General features: G+C 58.2%; 1 protein-coding gene across 1 annotated transcript in view; it reads right to left on the bottom strand.

Annotated features, from left to right (window-relative positions):
- Window positions 1-18,827, bottom strand: part of MAST3 (microtubule associated serine/threonine kinase 3) — a 32,786-nt gene that overhangs the window by 4,272 nt on the left and 9,687 nt on the right. Inside the window, 21 exon segments of the mRNA XM_052801184.1 lie at window positions 41-273; window positions 474-619; window positions 764-873; window positions 1,196-1,318; window positions 1,600-1,701; window positions 1,989-2,154; window positions 2,266-2,398; window positions 2,632-2,770; window positions 3,118-3,326; window positions 3,468-3,553; window positions 3,944-4,011; window positions 4,519-4,651; window positions 5,271-5,372; window positions 5,454-5,663; window positions 6,051-6,126; window positions 7,858-8,015; window positions 8,565-8,643; window positions 9,748-9,768; window positions 9,964-10,036; window positions 10,296-10,344; window positions 10,346-10,385. Coding sequence (XP_052657144.1) covers window positions 41-273; window positions 474-619; window positions 764-873; window positions 1,196-1,318; window positions 1,600-1,701; window positions 1,989-2,154; window positions 2,266-2,398; window positions 2,632-2,770; window positions 3,118-3,326; window positions 3,468-3,553; window positions 3,944-4,011; window positions 4,519-4,651; window positions 5,271-5,372; window positions 5,454-5,663; window positions 6,051-6,126; window positions 7,858-8,015; window positions 8,565-8,643; window positions 9,748-9,768; window positions 9,964-10,036; window positions 10,296-10,344; window positions 10,346-10,385 — 2,456 coding nt within the window.

Below are 18,827 nucleotides of genomic sequence, written 5' to 3' on the forward strand. Positions count from 1 at the left end.
GCCCCGGAGCATCCCGCACCAGTGCCCACAGCCAACACACCAGACAGTGCCGAGGGCTTCACCGCGCTGCCGGTCCCCGCGTCGGGGTCTCCCAGCACAAACTTGGGTCTCTCTGGCTTGGAGGATGCCACGCAAGGGCTTTCGTCCTCCGAGGAGAAGGCAAACTTGGGCATGGTGTCTAGGCTGTAGGTGCTGGGCAGCGCGGCGGGGCTGCGGCTTCGCTCGTGCCGGGAGGTGTACGGTGTGGAGCTGCAGGACGTCCAGGAGCGGAGCCTGTGTGGAGAGAGCAGGAGGGCTCGGGAAAATCAAAGATGGGCAAGGGGGATGACACTGAGCCACCTCAGCACCCCCAGACACATCCCACCGATGCCTCTGCAAACCCTCGGTGCTGGCAAAAACCCTCCACGCTGGCACAAAGCCTCGGCACCGGCACAAACCCACATCAGCGTTGCATCCCCCGTCTCAGCACGCACCGGGGCTCTGTGCCTGCCAGCCGGCTCCGGTCCTCGTCTCCCGAATGCCTGTCCCATCGCTCCTCTTTGTCCTCGCTGTGACTCCGGTCGGAGGATGAGAGGCTGAGGTTGGAGTTAGCTGCCAGGAATTCGGAGCTGCTGTACACCTGAGGAGGAGACGAGCCGTCAGCGAGGAGCAGAAATTCAGGAATCCCCAGGCGCTCCAGCATCAGCCAGGACACCGATGCTTGGCACAACCATGCCAGACACAGCACCCATCGTTTTGGATGCTGGAGGAGGGATTGGAGCACCTTGCTGAAACGATGGGAGCAGGAGGAGAACTGCCCGATCTCCACAGATGATTCCTCATCGTTGGTTTCTTCATCTTCCGAATCCAAATGGCGGTACCTCTCGGAGCGAGCTGAAAGCAAGAGCCAGAGCAGGCAGGGCTGTCACCCTGCCTGCAACACAGCGCGTCCTGCCTGCCCATGGGGCCCTGGTGGGACCTGCACCCGCAGGGAGCTGACAGCCCGGTCCCAAATCCCAGGAGAGTTTTGGGGTAAGAAAGTAAGGCTTTTGGTAAGGCTGAGCAGCCTGGAAACAGGATTGCACCTGTTTTGTGACTTTGGTTGTAAAGCGACCGACTTTACCCAGGAGATTTTCATCTCCTGTGGGAGCATCCGACCTGCAGCTGAGATAACGGATTGGCAGAGGGGGGGGAAAGGGGATGGATTTGGCCTCACTGTCAAAGTAGCTGGTGTCGTCCTCTGACTCCAGCTGGGGGATGAACTCGGCCTTCTGCCGCAGCAACCCGTTCCAGTCCAGGTGGAGGAAGAAGGAATGGTGCTTCACCTCGTGTGCACCCCCTGCCAGGCAGAGAAACCTACGTCAGGGGGACGGGGCAGGATCCGGGATGCTCCCGCTGCCAGCCCAAACAGCACAGTCTCTCCTCCATGCAGAGCAAATGACTTAAAACAGGATGGCCTGGAGCCCTGAGCTGCCTTCCCGGGATGAACCCCAAGCAGGCGACCTCCCCTGAGCATCCTCGATGTGCCAGGACACGCTTTGGTTTCAGAAAATGGCTTGACATGAATTAGGGTTCCAGGTAACCCCCCGCCGAGCGCTGCGCGGGGGCTGCCACGCGTACCGGTGCCCAAGCGCTCGAGGGGACACTGTCTCAGCAACCGTGTGATCAGGTCCTGGGCGTCCGCGGGAAGAGCTTCGTCCCCTTCTGGCCACATAATTTCATCTGCAAGGAAAAAGGAAAAGGAGTTTGGAGTGGCTGGAAGAGTTTGGACACGATGGGGGCTGTGATGATGCGAGGTCGCAGGACAAGTCACTTCTGGGCAAGAGAAAAGTCCCCCAGGAGCCGCAGCAGATGAAAGCGTCCTCCCAAACTGGGAAATCAAAGCTTGAGGAGCCTCCTCGCCATTCAGCTGAGTATGAAATGAAGGAATGAAGCTCTCCATTTGTTAAGGATGAGCCACGACTGCTGGGAAGAGCGAATGGAGGAGCAAAGTTGCCACTGATACTCACCGCTGATGACCTGCCCGAAGAGCTCCTCGGGGGTGTCTCCGAAGAAGGGGACGCAGCCCACCAGGAACTCATAGAGGATGATGCCCATGGCCCACCAGTCGACGGGCTTCCCATAGCCCTGTATGAGGATGACTTCTGGGGCGATGTACTCCGGAGTACCACACACCTGCGTGGGAAGCGGTGGCTGACACCTCTGCAACGACCTTTGCAACAAGTTCTGAGGCTATCCCTGTCCCCCAGTGATGGCAGATCAGCCAAGTGGAGCAGGACCTCGTACCTGCTTGTCCATGAACTCCCGAGTGTCCTTCTCCATATGCCCTTCGTAGAGGTTCGTGGTCATGTTCATCAAGCCGATCTTTGACAGACCAAAGTCTGTCAGCTTTATGTGGCCCATGGAGGTGATGAGCAAACTGCAAGAGATGACAGATGCCCCATGATGATGCTCTTTGCTTCTGGGGAGACCTGGGCAGGACCAGGCAGACTCCAAGACCTCTGGTCCTGGTGCAATGGCACAGAACCAGGTCTTTGGGCACCAAAAACCCATGACCTCATTCTCCCTTACCCTCTTGGCTTGGATCAGTCCCTCTCCCTTCCCCGTCCAAACCCAACCCTGTCTTTGCTCAGACCTGACCCGCATCCTCACTTGTCAGGTTTGAGGTCCCGGTGGACGATGCCGTAGTTGTGGAGATACTCCAGCGCAAGAACGGTCTCAGCGAAGTACATCTTCGCCATGTCGACGGGCAGCGGGCCCATGTTCTTCAGCAACGTGGCACAATCCCCCCCTGCAGGGACACGGGTCCTCCTGAGCACGGGAGGCTCAGAGAAGGCAGGGAGGTCACCGGGCAGGGCTATGTGGCCTCTCCTGCCAAGCAGGCTCCCAGCCAGACCCTCCCATCCCTCCTTGGAAGCAGCGTTGATCCCTGGGAATGGGGCACAAACGCTCTCCTAGGTGAGCATGGCCACCACCTTCACTGAGGTGAGACTCAGGATCACCAAAGCATCTCCTTGTGCTTCCCTCTGCTCCCTGGAGCAAAGCAGGGCAGGAGATGTCCCGGTGGTGTCCTCGACACTCAGACATTGATATTCCCCTGTCCCTGCTGCACTGTCCAGCCCCGGATCCCATTCTCACCTTCCACATACTCCATCACCATGCAGAGGTGTCGCTTTGTCTCAAAGGAGCAGAACATGCTGACCACGAAGGGGTTCTCCGCGAAGGTGAGGATGTCCCTCTCCACGAACACCTGCTGGATCTGGTTCCTCAAGATGAGGTTCTGCTTATTGATTTTCTTCAAGGCGAAGCGCTGCCGCGTCTCCCTGTGCCTCACCAGGTACACGGCCCTAGGAGACAGCGAAACAGCTGGACCTCAAAACGTGTCCTCCAACTACCAGGACCAACCATGCAGCACTGCAGGGCTTGGATGGGGAGGACTTTGGAGACGTTTACAGAGGGAGACAAGTGTTAGGAACTTCCCAACTGACCCGTAAGCCCCGTTGCTGATCAGCTTGATGGTCTCAAAGTCCCCCTCGCACGGCTTCCTCCTAGGAGCGGTGGCCGAAGGCTGGATCTGAAGAAGACAGAGGTTTTTAAGGTTTCCCGGCGTGCCAGCGCTCTGAGTGCAGGCAGGAATTCACCGAGCAACATCACGTATCACCTCCGAGTGCTCCTCACTGCCAGAGAACATCCCTCCCTGAGCCCTCTCCAGCCACAAACCCCAAACCAGAAGAGCAAGATGCTCTGCAGATCAAGAGCCCCACTCTGAGCTTTGTCCACTCAAGAAGCCAGACGAGGGACTGTGAGATATTACACCTGAATACAAGTCACCCCTGGGGACAACCCGAATTAACATCTCCCAGCCTAAGATAGCAGAGGAGCTGCTGGAAGGAGCTTTGGTGTGGGGTGAGGCAGGACGAAGCTGGAGGCAGCAGGTGGGACAGGCAGGTAGGACCGTGCTCACCTCACAGGCGTCATCGTTCTCCGGTGTGATGGTGTTCCCGCTGTCAAAGTGGTCCAGCTGGACCATTTCTGCAGAAGACAGGGATTGTTTTCACCTTCTTCATGGTCAGCCCCCACCAAAATAACCCCCCACCAACCACTCTCCCTCCAAACTCAGAGATCCCGCGGGGATTTAGCCACACGCTTTGCTCGAGCTGTTGTATGGAGAAATTCAGGTCATGGCGTTAAGAGGTTCAACAGGAGGTTAAACATTTATATAATTCTCTTTTTTCCATGGTCATTCCCGTGTTCTTCAGGGATTATGGTTCCCCCCCAAGGCCATGGCTTCCTATGGATTAAGTGTTCTTGAGCTTAATCTGCTTTGCTGAACGTGTTGGGAGCAATAACGAGGGATGTGGGGCTGGCCAGGAGACCTGGACACCATCCTGGTCCTGCTGTGACCCACCCCATGACACCAGCTCAGCCCTGCCGGTCCCCCTGCCACCTCCCAGTGCTCATTCACGCTCGCCAGTGGCCAAACTGGGAGTCCGCATCCCACTGCAGGCCTCGGGGCCACCAACCCAAGCGGTTCCCTACCCTCCAGTGGGTCCTTGACGAGCCCCAGTTGGCTGATGATGTATCGGGGAATATCGGTCTTTATTCCCTGGCCAACTTTGGCGTGTCCTTCTGCAGCTTCCAGGAGATGGTAAAACTCCTCCGGGTCAAACTCCTGGATGGGGAAAACCAAGCACAGCTGAGGAGCGAGACTTTGCAAAGTTAAACCTTTCCTCTAAGCTTTGCAGGTGACACCTGTAATTGGGGACAGGCTCTGGATGCTTGCAGGAGCAAGCTAAACACTCTGCTCCTGTTTCTAGCATTGTTCCCCATGTGAAGGGTTGATGGAAAAAAACAGAGCCCCGTGAGTTGGCCTTGGAGGGGAAACCAAGGAGAGCACACCAGCAGCACACTTCATCACAGCTCCTCCTTCCAGCTGCAGGAACCACAGCACAAAGGCAAGTGCTTTAGAAATTCAGCACAACAGCTAAAATAAACCTGAAAATGGATGAGAAAGCTTGCTAAGAAGTTCACATCCCACTACTCCACTAGGAAAAACCAGCTTCTCCTCTGCAAGAAATGGCTTTAATGCTAGGAATGGTCTCAGCTCCTTGCTGCAGCCTGACCAGGATGGTGTGGAGCAGAGGTTCCCATGGTGGACCAGGCAAGGTGGTGAGGAGATGCCTTGTCTTTCATGGTCTGCACACACCGAGAGGGGAAGCAAAGCCTCCTCTCCGGGCAGGCACGGACCATGAAAGATAAGAAACATCAGGAGCTGCCGTGCCATGTCTTACCAGGCACTCCAGAAGGCGAGCAGGACGGGAGATGATGATCAGCAGCTTCCTCACCAGTTGGTCGATGAACTTCACCTCCTCACTCTCCGAACGTTCCTGAGCCTGCCAGAGAGGAGACAGAAGCCAGGTGTCTATCGGTAGCCGCAGGAGATGGCACCGGCCAGGGAACTGCCCTGTACTCACATCCCGGAGCATCTTCTCGAGTTTCTCCTGCAGCTCCATGAAGTAGCGGGAGGTGATGAGAGCTCCCTGGGACTTTGCCAGGCAGTCGCGGGCCAGCTCGATGATTTGGTGGTGGATGAAGCCCAGCACCCCGTCTGCCAGCGGCAGAGTGCTGCTCGGAGAGAAGTTTGTGATGGTGTCCTGCAGACGCTCTTCCATTTGGGCTGTGGCCTGCAAGGCAGAATGGACGGTGATGCCCGGGAACACGCGTCCCCATGGCATGCATTGGGTTTGGCCAGCCAGGATCTCGTGCTACTACCTCCTGCAGCTCCAATATCCACGTGCACATCACGGCCCCACCTGGGACCCAGCTTCCAGCAGACTGGAAAAACTCCATCAAAGTCTCCCAGAGACCTCTGCCTGCACGTGTGATGAGGCAGACGCGCAGGTCTCTGCCTCCCCAGTTCATTACCACATCTCCAGTGTCCTCAACACCCCCTGGTATCTACCCATTCATTCTATATTCCAGCACAGAGAAGAGGTTGTTCTGGAGAAGATGCTGTCAGAATGCCAAGGAGGGACTAACGTGCTCATCCCCCCCCCAGTCCCAGCAGTTACCTTGGGGAACCTCTCCTTGTAGACATGGTTCATCATCACAACCTCATTATCAAACGTTCCACTCGTCCGTCCAGGGCTGCGGAGGAAGAAAACCAGTTGCATTATGAGGTCCAAGTCATTTACATCTATGCAAATAGCTATTGCCCCTGGAGAGCAATTTGTTCCCTCCTCCTAACTCCCAATCCCAAGCAGTTAAAAGCTCATCCGAGCGGAGCCATCAGCCTTGGGCCAGCACTTTCGGCAGCATCTCCCACCACGCATGGATCTAGTGGTCCCTGGCACCTGGTCCAGGGAAGGTTAACCTCCCACAGACCCAGGCCTCCAAACTAAAGTCACTTGAAAATCCAGAGCTGAGAGGCTGGTGCATCAGTCAACTTGGTTTTGAAGAGCGAGCTCATCCTTTCCTTCCTCTGGATCCCACAATTTCTCACCATCGTTGCCCTTGTTGCAGCTCACCAGCAAAAAAAACCCCAACCAAACCTCATGGTGGATGCAGGGACCCTCATTAAACAAGGCTTCTCTCTTCCCCTCACCCAACGTTGCCTCTCTCAGGCCCCTGCCTGGTGATCCCCTTATGCAAAGCAAGTCACAGGAGCAGCCAGCAACTCATTAACCGCTATATAATAAATGCAGCGATTAAAACCAGACCCAAGCTGCTCGCTGCCAGCCCCAGCTCAGCCATTGCCGTGCCATGCTGACTGCAGAGCTGGCATCTCCTCAGTGAAAACTTCACCACCTACAAAACCCTGTCAGATAATTAATCTGATTTTAATGAAATTTCAGCCGGCAACACGCAGGGCTACGGCTCTGCCTCTGGCGCAAAGAGGGTTGGGAGCTTTTTCAGTGGGAAAAGAGGATTTAACCGAAACATCCCCTGTAAAAAGCACAAGCTCCTGGTGCTGGACAAGCAGAAACATGACCGGCTCCTTGCATGGGGCACGGTCTTGGAGCAGCAACGCAGAGCTCGGCAGGTCCGTAGGGTCAGCTCGCACGATGCTACGGCCACCGGCTTGATGCTGTCTCCAAATTTTCCTCTCTCCAGCCTGCAAATGCCTGTCCACCCGCACTCCTTGTTTTTTGCAGAGGCAAAGACCAGGCTGATGCTCAGCCCCAGCAAACAGAGGTGATGTTTCCTTACCCAAGCCCCAAAATGGGATTTTTTAACCTTTTAATGGCAGGTCAGGCCGGTGGCCTCCCAGCTGTGCCCTGCAAGGATGGCCACCGCTCAGGCTTCTGCTCAGCGGTCCCCTTCTCTCCTCTGAAACCTTTGAGACAATTGAGCAAGAAGCTGCAAACCAACTATTTTGGAACAAATCCCACTTTCTCCAGCTTCAGCCCCAGGAAACCTCACTCTCAGGTGTTGTCTGCTGCCAGAAGAGCAATGCCACATCCCGACAGCTGAGAAGATGCTGAGAACGAGACCCTACTGCCCAAAATCACAGAGCTTAGGATCATAGAATTATAAAGTCATGGAACGGTTTGGGTGGGAAGGGACCTTTCAAGGTCACCTAGTCCAACTCCCCTGCAATGAGCAGGGACATCTTCAACTAGATCAGGTTGCTGAGAGCCCCGTCCAACCTGACCTTGAATATTTCCAGGGATGGGGCATCTACAACCTCAAGCCATAGCTTCTCCACTCCCCTGCAAGGAGAAAACCCGTATCGGTGTCAACACCTTGGGATGGGCTTCGCAGGACCAGGACGTCCCAGGAACAGCTTACGAGAGGGCAGAGGATGCGCTGGATGTGCCGGCAGCCGGCGCATCGTCCCAGCAGCACGGTGGGTGCTCCCCACAGCGGGTGCCGTACCTGAGGCTCCTCGATCGTGGGCGCAGGCAGGGCGAGTGCCGCCCCTCCTCGTCCGTGACGCTCTCCGTACTGCGGAAATGCTTAGAAAGGAAATGCAGCTCGTCGGGTGTGGGTTGGTACGGCAGCTGGTGCAGGCGCTCCTGGGAGGACGAAGACGACTGGAAAGAAAGAGAGATGCAGGGGATCAGGAAAAGGATCCATGCTTCCCGGCAGCGGGGTGGAAACCAGCAAACCCACGAGTGAAATATCCCTCGGAGCCTCTTAGGAGGCTGGAAACACTGACGGGCAGCGTGCTCTGTGCTCGGTAATGTGAAATAGGGACGGCAAGACCAGCCTGGGGAGGTCTGCGCTGCCCACTCCCACCCCAAATCCCCCTCCGGCTCTCCCACTCAATCCAGCTCCGCTGAGCCCCATCCCTTGTACCTGCAGCATCCCGGGCAGCTCCTGCCCAGCCATTCCCCTGCGCGGTTGGGGTGTGCCATGACATGCAGGGATGCTGTAAAGCCCAGGGATGCTGTAAAGCTGTTCACGAGGCTCTATGGCTTTCTTAAAAGCACATTTGGAAAGCGCGATGCAGCTAAAGCACGTGGTCCTCTAGAATGGAGGGGCTGCCTAGGAACCAACACTGCGGGGCTCAGGAGGCATTTCACCAAAAATCAAGGGGTTTGGGTGCTTCTCGCCTGCTGTCATGAGAAAGTAAACGTTACCGAGACAGTGGAGCTGGGGGTGTTGGTCCCATAGCCAGAGGAGGGTAACGAAGCCAGTGACCACCTTCTGCCATCAGCCCTGTGAGTGCAAACGTGCCAATCACATACAGGAAAAAAACATCTAAATGCAAATAAATAACGTCAGAGCGGTAAGGGTAGGGAAGAAGATGCGGGTTTGGCTTGAATAATAAAGCCCTGAAACCTCTTTGCAGAATGGACTGAAATTGAGTGAAATAAGAGGGGTTTGCAGGGGACGGGGGCTGTTCTGCAACCCCGGCGTGCAGGTGGCCATGGGGACGGGGACAGTGACGGCGAGCGGGGTCCCCGCAAAGGGACAGCGCTGGGGCTTCGGGCGAGTGGCAAATCCGTTTCAGATGGGTTAAAAAAAAACAACTCTGTGAGAATCTGATTTTTAATTAGAGCAAAATTCAGCCTTCTGGGACTTTGTTCTATGAGAAATCGGGATTCCTAAAGACCCATCCTGAGACAACAGGCGCCGCGGAGCAGATCCCGGTTATAAACAGGAAGGCAACCGCTCACACGTAGGCGAATGCTTCCTCTTGGAGATGTTTCTAATGGACGGGGCAATGTCCACGTCAAGATGAGGCCCTTCACCTCCCGCCGCTGTTTCCCGTGCGGGGCCAAGGACGGCGGGAGCTGGCAGGGTGCCGGATCCGGCCCCGGCCCCACCGCATGCCCTCGCCGCCGGCAGGCTCGCAAATCCCCAGCCCTGCAGTTTGGCTTTTCGCTGTTACAAGCGTGAAAACCATCCGTAAGCCTCCAGTTTTTTTTCCATGTGACGATCGATGGGTTAAAATCAGCTGTCTGTCCCCATGTGTGCAGTTAATTAATTAGTTAAACAGGATTTTGGCATCTGTGTCTGGAGCAGTGCAGGCTGGGGAGGGGATGCAGCAAGATCTGCCTCTGCGGGGACCCGGCCGAGCATCCGTTCCCAGACATGTGCCGAGCATCCGTCGGGAGCGTTCAGAGTGGGTCCGAGCTGGGGCTGAGCTCGTGGCTGGGGAGGGTATGATGGGTATAGGGATTTTTCTGCTCCTGGAGCTGCAGGGAGCCCAATCCCAGAGCAAAATCTCCCGCCCAGGGATGCACACAATGAAGGGCCTTGCCGATGCGGAGCAGACATCTCCCCGGAATGCAGCCCCAGCCGGTTTCCAGTACTCACCTGTCAGTCCGAGGAGCATGGCTGGGGGGAGCGGGAGGTACCGGTCATGGCAGTGGCAGAGCAAACAACACCAGACCAAAAAAATAAGGGAGAAAAAAGCAAAAAGAAAAAAAAAACCACAAAACCAAATCATTTGAGATCAACAGAACAGTCCCAGTTGGTGGATTATAATTATTAGTGAATATTAATGGTCTGGGAGGGGGGCCGGGAGCTCACCTGCGAGCGAAGGGGAAGTTGATGGAGGTGCTGGCAGAGAAGTTGCGTGGGCTGTCCAAGGGGCTGCTCCCAGCTGTGGGGAGAAAGGGGGAAAAGTCACCCCGATACCGGCCCGGGTGCGATGCCCAGGGTGCCATGGGCTGCTGCTTCAGGGGAAAGAGGAGGTAAATCACTTCCCAAGCTATTCCCTCCTGGAAAAGGCACCTGCGTCCAGGAGCCAGCCCATTGCTGCCAACAGGTGCTGCAGAAGCAGAAGGGTCCCCCGCCACCCCTCCGAAATATTTGGGTCATTTTGGGAGATGGTCAACCCATCCCCTTGGGACAGCCCTTACCTGTCGGCACGGAGAGGGGGGAGAGAGGCCGCGAGAGGGTCGGAGAGGGGGGTGCCCACCACTAAGCTCTTCCTATTGCTGCTTCGGCAACTAGGGAAGAAAAAGAGGAAATTAATTTGGGGAAGCGAAGGACAAGCAGGGCTGGACAGGCTCAGGCACGTACGGGTCCACTGGTACGTGATGTCCTGTGCCAGGGGACACGACTGCCATCACCCCATTGATTACGGATGTCCCACCGCAGGGAAGATCTGTCCCCGGTTCAACGCTGCCAGAGACGGGCCGACGGGGTTATTTTTAACGATGACCTGTCTTGTCAAGGTCCCACTTCTGGTTTTGGCTGGCTGGGGAGGGCAGAGGCAGGCGGCCCCTTGGGCAACGGGCCGAGGGCAGGAATAGAAAAAGGGATGTAAAAGGAGGAAGCGATGGAAATGCCAAGTGGCTTCAGGCCACAACCCAACCTGCTCCATCACATGGAAAATGCCCCCCAGTTCTATAAACCTCCCTGCACTTGGTGGTCCCCAGGTCACAGCGGGGAGGACAGTTGGTCCCCGACCCTCTGAGACTTTGCGGTATCGCTGGGCATTTGCGATGCCATGGCAGAGATCCGGCTCAGCCGCGCTCCGGCAGGCAACAGGAGGAAGGCACGTTCACCGGCGCCAGATGAAAAGCAGGACCACGTGCAGGTCCACACTGACGGCACCGGCACCTTGACACCCCAAACACCCCAAAACTCCCATCCCAGCGCCGCGCTCCAGTATCCCGCAGAGCTCCTCTGGAACAATCAAAAGGCCACGTCCGCAAGCGCCGGGTCTCCGTATCACCACCTCCATTCCCACCCTCCCAACTCACAAGATTTCAATCCTTCTTGCAGGAATTTCCTTTTGCCTTTCCTTCCAGCCCTTCTCCAAGCCCTGAGCCCAAGGTTGCCTTGCAAGCACAGCCCAGCCTCGAAAAGCCCACCTGCCCGCAGTGATGTTGCAGCCCCACTCCCACCGTATGCAGCCCATTTCAATATGAATAAAATATGATCAGCTCATTTAAGTTCTCTTTCACTCTGCCGAGAGGGAACTGCAGATATCCACAGCACAGAGCAGAAGATCAAGCACGAGGACAACCTTCCCCTTCCTCTATCTGCGCTTCCTCGGGCTGCAAATTCTGCAAAGGTGCCGCTGAATTTCCTCACCAGGCTGGGAACGGGAACCCACAAGGATGCCACTAATTAAAGGACATTGTTTAACATCACGCCACAGCCACAAAATCGAGGGGATGAAACCGGAGCGAAGGGATTCTCCCCGGATCCCCAAACCAGAAGTGAACAGCAGATGCGGTATCTGGGATGCAAAGGACGACATTTTGCAACACGCCATCCCTCCAGACAGATGTACATAGCACCGATGCACGGGCAACGCCAGCCACGCGTGGTCAGAGCTCTGCACGCGTGGTCAGAGCTCTGCACGCGTGGTCAGAGCTCCGCACCCAACGCCTGGCACCCCAGCACCTCCCGCTGGCATCTCCCCCCCTGCGGAGCTCCTCCTGCTCCCGCTCTAAAACTGGGAGCCCCAAGTCTTCTGCTCAAGACTGAAGGTCTTGGCCAAGCCGGTGACTGGGGAGGCTGCTTGGGGCCCCCCCAAAACCCTCCCTCCACCCAGGACGAGGGGTCCCTGGGTGCACCCCCGGGACATGCACCCCCGGGACACGCACCCCGCGACCACCCTGAGCTCACTCGGAGCTGTAGCGGCGTGCCGGCGGGGAGGGGAGGCAGAAACCTTCCCCCCCCGCAACCATTCACCCCTTCCTGCCCCTGCCTGGCCCCTCCATTTGCTTTTCTTGCTTAAACGCAGGCTTGAACACCAATTGCAGCACCCACAGCTGCAAACTCCCAGCCCAGCACCCACCCCCGGAGCAAGAGCAAACCACAGCCTCTTGCTGCCACCGGCTCTGCGTGCCGGATGGGAAACCGAGGCACTGCAAGCAAACCTGCTTCGCCGCCGAAGCGGCACAAGCGGAGGTTTATTAACCAGAAGGGCTGCAGAGAGCAGCCTGCTTTGGCATTACTTCACCATTCGGTCCCGCCGCGGGGACCGGGGTGCACGTGCATCTGTGTCTTGCAGGGGGGGACATCCCAGGGGACGAGGGGCTTGCTCCTGCTTGTTGGGTTTCATTTTGGAAGTGAAAACAAACCTTTAACGAAGCAAGTTCCAGTAATGGTGACACAGAGGGAGGCCGACGTTTCCTGTTTCCGTGCGCTCCACCCTCGGCTCCGCAACCATCTTGCACCACTTTAACCCCGCTTCGCCTGATGCATCATCTACAGCTGGTTCCCATCTTTTACGGCACGGAAACCTCGGGCTAGAAACAAGCCTCGGGGTAGACATGAGCTGCCAAGCCCTGAAGGCAGGAGCTAGGGCTGCTGTCCTCGCTGCCTCTGTCACCTAATTGCATGTTCGGTACCAAAAATGGAGTGGAAAATCGCCGTCAGCATCTCCCACGCTGCTCGTGCCGAGGCTGCCTCGGCCTCGGCGCTGCCGTTGCCATCCAGCACGTATTTCAAAGGATGCGGAAAGTGTGTGACAACCGGTGTGACCCTGAAGCCTGGAGCAAAATAACGTGTCACCCGTCCCAAGGCTGCGTGCGATGAGGAACTGGCACGTCCCACCGCCTGCCGGCACCCGCACCAGCACCCGGCCTCGGCACGGCACGGCCGGGATGTCCACAGGCAGGAGACAGAGCAAAATCTGGCGGCTTCCCAAAGGCTGCCTCCTCGGAGCTGCGGGAAGGGCAGGATCCGGCCGCGCAGCACAACACTGGTGCCTCTAACCGGCAAATGGCTCCACCAGGATCCGGGCGAGCGGCATTGGGTGGCAAGGAGTCAGCACCGTGCAATACCGAGGGTCACGCTAAAGCACCCGGCCATCGCTGGGAAATACACGGAGGGACTGCAGCATCCCGCTCCTCTCCGACAGGATCCGACCCCTAAAACTTCCCAGGATGGCAGAGCATCGTGTGTCAGATGCCAGCCCGGTGCTGGGCAGAATACCAGGCAGAAAAGCGGCTGTTTGGGGCAAAGTGGGTGCAGGGTGGTGGGAGCAGCGCGGCTGCGAGGGCAGAGTCAGGCCGATAAGGGAGCGGGCGCAGTCTCAAAGGGCAAGCAGGCGGCTCCGCTCCCGGCTGCGTGATTAAGAGCATGAGTCGGCGCTCCCGGCTCCCTTCTTTACATGGCTGCGGACAACATTTTTCCTCCATATCCCCCAAACGGGCACACGGCGCTCACGTGCCTGGAGCTTTGGGGAAGTGCCATGGATCACCACATCCTGGAAAAATCGGTTTCCAGTGGGATAAGTTTGTGTTTAACATTGAAAGTTGCTGAACCAAGCAGCTGCATCCCAAGTTTCTCCGTGACATTTCTCCTCCATGACTTGTGACGGCGGCGCTGAACTCGGCTGCCTCCAGGGATGGAGGCTGGGATGGGGGAGGCTGGGGACCGGGGTCTCGATGGTAAAACGCAACACGCTGCCTGGCACGGGCCATGCACAACCCCACCACATCTGCACAACCCCACCAGACACCCGGCATCGCTCTGCGGAGCCGCTCTGGCCCCTCGTCCCACCCCAGCCGAAAGCCTGGCGCTGCAGATGCTTTTATTAACCCACCCCGGAGCACTGAGCAACACGCCGGGCACCTGTCAAGACCAAAATCCCAAATCCTCGCAGGGACTCGCGGGATAATGAGTTGGCTATAGACTTATTTATTTCTTTGCACTGCAAGAAAACAGCCTGAAGAAACCGCCCCGCACCCTGGAATGCATCCCTGCACGTCCCCGTGCCGCAGTTTCCCATTAGTGGGTAGAAAATGGTACCTGTTACGTCTGCCGGCACGTTTTTCTGCGGTGCGTGAGGTGTGAACAACCACGGGCGGCATCCACGGAGAAGAAGAGCCCCGTCAGCCATCGAACCACTGGCTGTCCTGCCCCGCGCCGGCCATCTCAGCAACCCTCCGCAGGAAATTAGGATCCCTCAGACCTCTTAATCCCACTAAATAACATCATATGCTTTCTGCCCGCTGTAAAATAGGCCAGATCAGTTCTCGCTGCGGATTCTAGGAATACTGATGAAAGAAGAGCAAATCCTCTGCCCTTCATGAGAATTACAGCCTCATCATGCCCAGCTGGAGACAGATGACTGCCTAGATCATCTCTCCAATTACACATCTCTCCCAGGACCCCCCCCGGCTCAGCCATCCCAGGTTGGAAAACCCCATCCAATGCCTTTCCTTATTTATTAAAGGTCTCCCTTGCCCGTCCTCGTGCGCTGGCAGCAGTAAATTTCCACAGCCCAGGTGAAGCAGGCACCTTCCTGGAACGGGATCGGTGCTGGATGGATTCATTTGCTAAGCAACCGTGTTGCTTTGTGCCAGCCCACGGTAATATTAAAAGACATTCACAATGGGAATATCTCCCTTCTGCCTCCGCGCTGTCTTAAACACCTTTTTTATATCAAGCCGTGGAAGGGTTTTATGCCTGGGCCGGCTACAGCACCCCAAATCTGCTGGATGGAGGTGCCAGCCTCCACCACCCAGACCCGGGGGGGGGCTCAGCGGGTGCTCATTGCACCTCTCCCAGGGCCAGCAGCGCTGCCTGTCCCCCCTCCTCGGGGACACGTCCCACCTGCCTGCCCGGGTCAAGCCTGGCGTTGTAGCTGGAGACCTGGGGTAGCCCCCTTAGCACCCCATTTTTGCAGCAGCCCCCAACACTGCCCCAGCCCTACTGCTGAAGGGTGTGTGAGCCCTTTGCCCCCCCACTTTGCCCCCCCCTGCACCCCTGCCCGAGGGACTGGCCCCTTCCCCCCCCTCCCCGGGCACCCTGGGGACTCTCACCCTAGCTTAGGGACATGTCACCGCATGGGACACGTCCCATCAGTGCAGTGCCCACCTCAGCATGGGGGCTCACAGGGGTATTTTCCCCCCCTTATGCATGCAAGACACCCCCCCCCCGACATGCACCCTGCTGCAAAGAGCCCCAACCCACCCACTAGTGCCCAGCACCCCAAAATGTGCATCCCCTAATGTCCCGGGACCCTAAACTCTGCACCCCCCCGTGGCACTGGGGTCCCAACCGATGCACCCTCGGATGCACAGCGCACCCCACCCCGGCAGCCTCGGGGCTTTGAGGATGCACCCTCAGTGCACAGCACCCCCCAAAAAGATGCACAGCACCCCCCAAAACACACACCTCGGTATGCACCCCCCAGTGCAAAGCCCCCCCCCCCCAAACCACACACGTCGGTGCACAGCCCCCCCAAGCCCAAGCACCCTGGTGCCCCCCCCACCCTAAACCACGCACCCCGGTGCACCCCCCCCCCCAAAAACCATGCACCCCAGGGTGCACCCCCCAGGTGCAAAGACCCCCCCAAACCCATGCAACCCCCGTCTGCCTCCCCCCCCAGTGCAAAGCCCCCCCACCCCCCAAACCACACATGTCGGTGCACAGCCCCCCCCAAACCCAAGCACCCCGGTGCCCCCCCCCCCAGTGCACAGCAACCCCTACCCCAAACCACGCACCCCAGTGCACCCCCCCCCACAACCACACACCCCAGGGTGCCCCCGCACCGTGCACAGCACCCCCCTACCCCAAACCACGCACCCCAGGGTGCCCCCCCCCCGGTGCACAGCACCCCCCTACCCCAAACCACGCACCCCGGTGCACCCCCCCCTCAAACCACGCACCCCAGGGTGCCCCCCCCCAGACCACGCACCCCAGGGTGCCCCCCTCCCCGGTGCACAGCACCCCCCCTCCGGTGCACAGCACCCCCTACCCCAAACCACGCACCCCAGGGTGCCCCCCCCCCGGTGCACAGCACCCCCCCCCCCCAAACCACGCACCCCAGGGTGCCCCCCCCCGGTGCTCAGCCCCCCCCCCGGTACCTCTTGGAGCGCTGGAGCAGGACGCCGGCGGCCCGCTGGCCCCGGTAACCGGGCGGGGCGGCTCCCCAGCAGCTCGGGTCCGACATCGCGGGGGAGGCTCGGTTACCCCCCCCCACCCAACCCCCCCCCCCCCACCCCGGGGCCCCACCGCATCCACCGACACGGCCGAGCGGCGCCGCGCGGGACCGGGACGGCGGCGGGGGCCGGGAACGGGGCCGGGAACGGGGCCGGGCCGGGCCGGGCTCCCGCCGCCGCCTCCCGCCGCCTCCCGCCCCTTCCCGCCCGGCGGCGCCGGGGGTTGCCGTGGAGACGGGCAGCGCCCCGAAACGGGGTCCGGGTTTCCGTGGAGACTGGGGGGGGGTAGCACCCCCAAAAGGAGAAGGGGGGGGGGGAAATGGGGGGGGGTACTATAGGACCGAGGCAGCGCCCCGATATGGGGTTGGGGTTATTGTAGAGATGGGGCTGCACCCCGAAATTGGGGCTGGGGTTGCCGTAGAGATGGGGCAGCACCCCAAAAATGGGGTTACGGTTGCCATAGAGATGGGGCTGCACCCCAAAATTGGGGCTGGGTTATTGTAGAGGTGGGACATCACCCCAAAATGGAGGCTAGGGGTTACTATAGAGATGGGGCAGCACCCGAAAATTGGGGTTTGGGGTTACCGTAGAGATGGGGCAGCACCCCAAAATGGGGTTAGGGTTACTATAGAGATGGGGCTGCACCCCAAAATTGGGGCTGAGGTTGCCATAGAGATGGGGAAGCACCCCAAAATGGAAGCTTGGGGTTGCTGTAGAGATGGGGCAGCACCCCAAAATGGGGTTACGGTTGCCATAGAGATGGGGCTGCACCCCAAAATTGGGGCTTGGGGTTGCCGTAGAGATGGGGCAGCACCCCAAAAATGGGGTTACGGTTGCCATAGAGATGGGGCTGCACCCCAAAATTGGGGCTGGGTTATTGTAGAGGTGGGACATCACCCCAAAATGGAGGCTAGGGGTTACTATAGAGATGGGGCAGCACCCGAAAATTGGGGTTTGGGGTTACCGTAGAGATGGGGCAGCACCCCAAAATGGGGTTAGGGTTACTATAGAGATGGGGCTGCACCCCAAAATTGGGGCTGAGGTTGCCATAGAGATGGGGGAAGCACCCCAAAATGGAAGCTTGGGGTTGCTGTAGAGATGGGGCAGCACCCCAAAATGGGGTTACGGTTGCCATAGAGATGGGGGCTGCACCCCAAAATTGGGGCTTGGGGTTACCGTAGAGATGGGGGCAGCACCCCAAAATGGGGTTAGGGTTGCCATAGAGATGGGGCTGCGCCCCAAAATTGGGGCTGGGTTATTGTAGAGGTGGGACATCACCCCAAAATGGAGGCTTGGAGTTACCGTAGCGATAGGGCAGCACCCCAAAATTGGGGCTGGGGTTACTATAGAGATGGGGCAGCACCCCAAAATTGGGGCTGGGGTTACCATAGAGATGGGGCAGCACCCCAAAATGGAGGCTTGGGGTTGCCGTAGAGATAGGGCAGCACCCCAAAATGGGGTTAGGGTTGCCATAGAGATGGGGCTGCACCCCAAAATTGGGGCTGGGTTATTGTAGAGGTGGGACATCACCCCAAAATGGAGGCTTGGGGTTGCCGTAGAGATAGGGCAGCACCCCAAAATGGGGTTACGGTTGCCATAGAGATGGGGCTGCACCCCAAAATTGGGGCTTGGGGTTACCATAGAGATGGGGCAGCACCCCAAAATGGGGTTACGGTTGCCATAGAGATGGGGCTGCACCCCAAAATTGGGGCTGGGTTATTGTAGAGGTGGGACATCACCCCAAAATGGAGGCTTGGAGTTACCGTAGCGATAGGGCAGCACCCCAAAATTGGGGCTGGGGTTACTATAGAGATGGGGCAGCACCCCAAAATGGACGCTTGGGGTTGCCATAGAGATAGGGCAGCACCCCAAAATGGGGTTAGGGTTGCCATAGAGATGGGGCTGCACCCCAAAATTGGGGCTGGGTTATTGTAGAGGTGGGACATCACCCCAAAATGGAGGCTTGGAGTTACCGTAGCGATAGGGCAGCACCCCAAAATTGGGGCTGGGGTTACTATAGAGATGGGGCTGCACCCCAAAATTGGGGTTTGGGGTTACTATAGAGATGGGGCAGCACCCCAAAATTGGGGCTGAGGTTGCCATAGAGATGGGGCAGCACCCCAAAATGGAGGCTTGGGGTTACCATAGAGATGGGGCAGCACCTCAAAACTGGGGCTGGGTTATTGTAGAGGTGGGACATCACCCCAAAATGGAGGCTTGGGGTTACCATAGAGATGGGGCAGCGCCCCAAAATGGGGTTAGGATTACTACAGATATGGGACATCACCCCAAAATGGAGGCTTGGGGTTACCATAGAGACAGAGCAGCACCCCAAAATGGGGTCAGGGTTACCATGGAGATACAACATCTGCCGCTGATGCATTCGAGGGGCATGAATCCCCCCCCCAAGTCAGCAGGGTCGGCCCCAAAGCCTGGGACTCCCTTGGGGGCCTCCCCTAACAGTACCCTGCCACCCATGGGACACCGTGCTCGGAGGCCACCCTCCCGGCAGCACCCCATCGCCCCGCAACCTCCCTC

Source organism: Harpia harpyja, chromosome 11 (genome assembly GCF_026419915.1).
Source record: "Harpia harpyja isolate bHarHar1 chromosome 11, bHarHar1 primary haplotype, whole genome shotgun sequence".
Lineage (NCBI taxonomy): Eukaryota > Metazoa > Chordata > Aves > Accipitriformes > Accipitridae > Harpia > Harpia harpyja.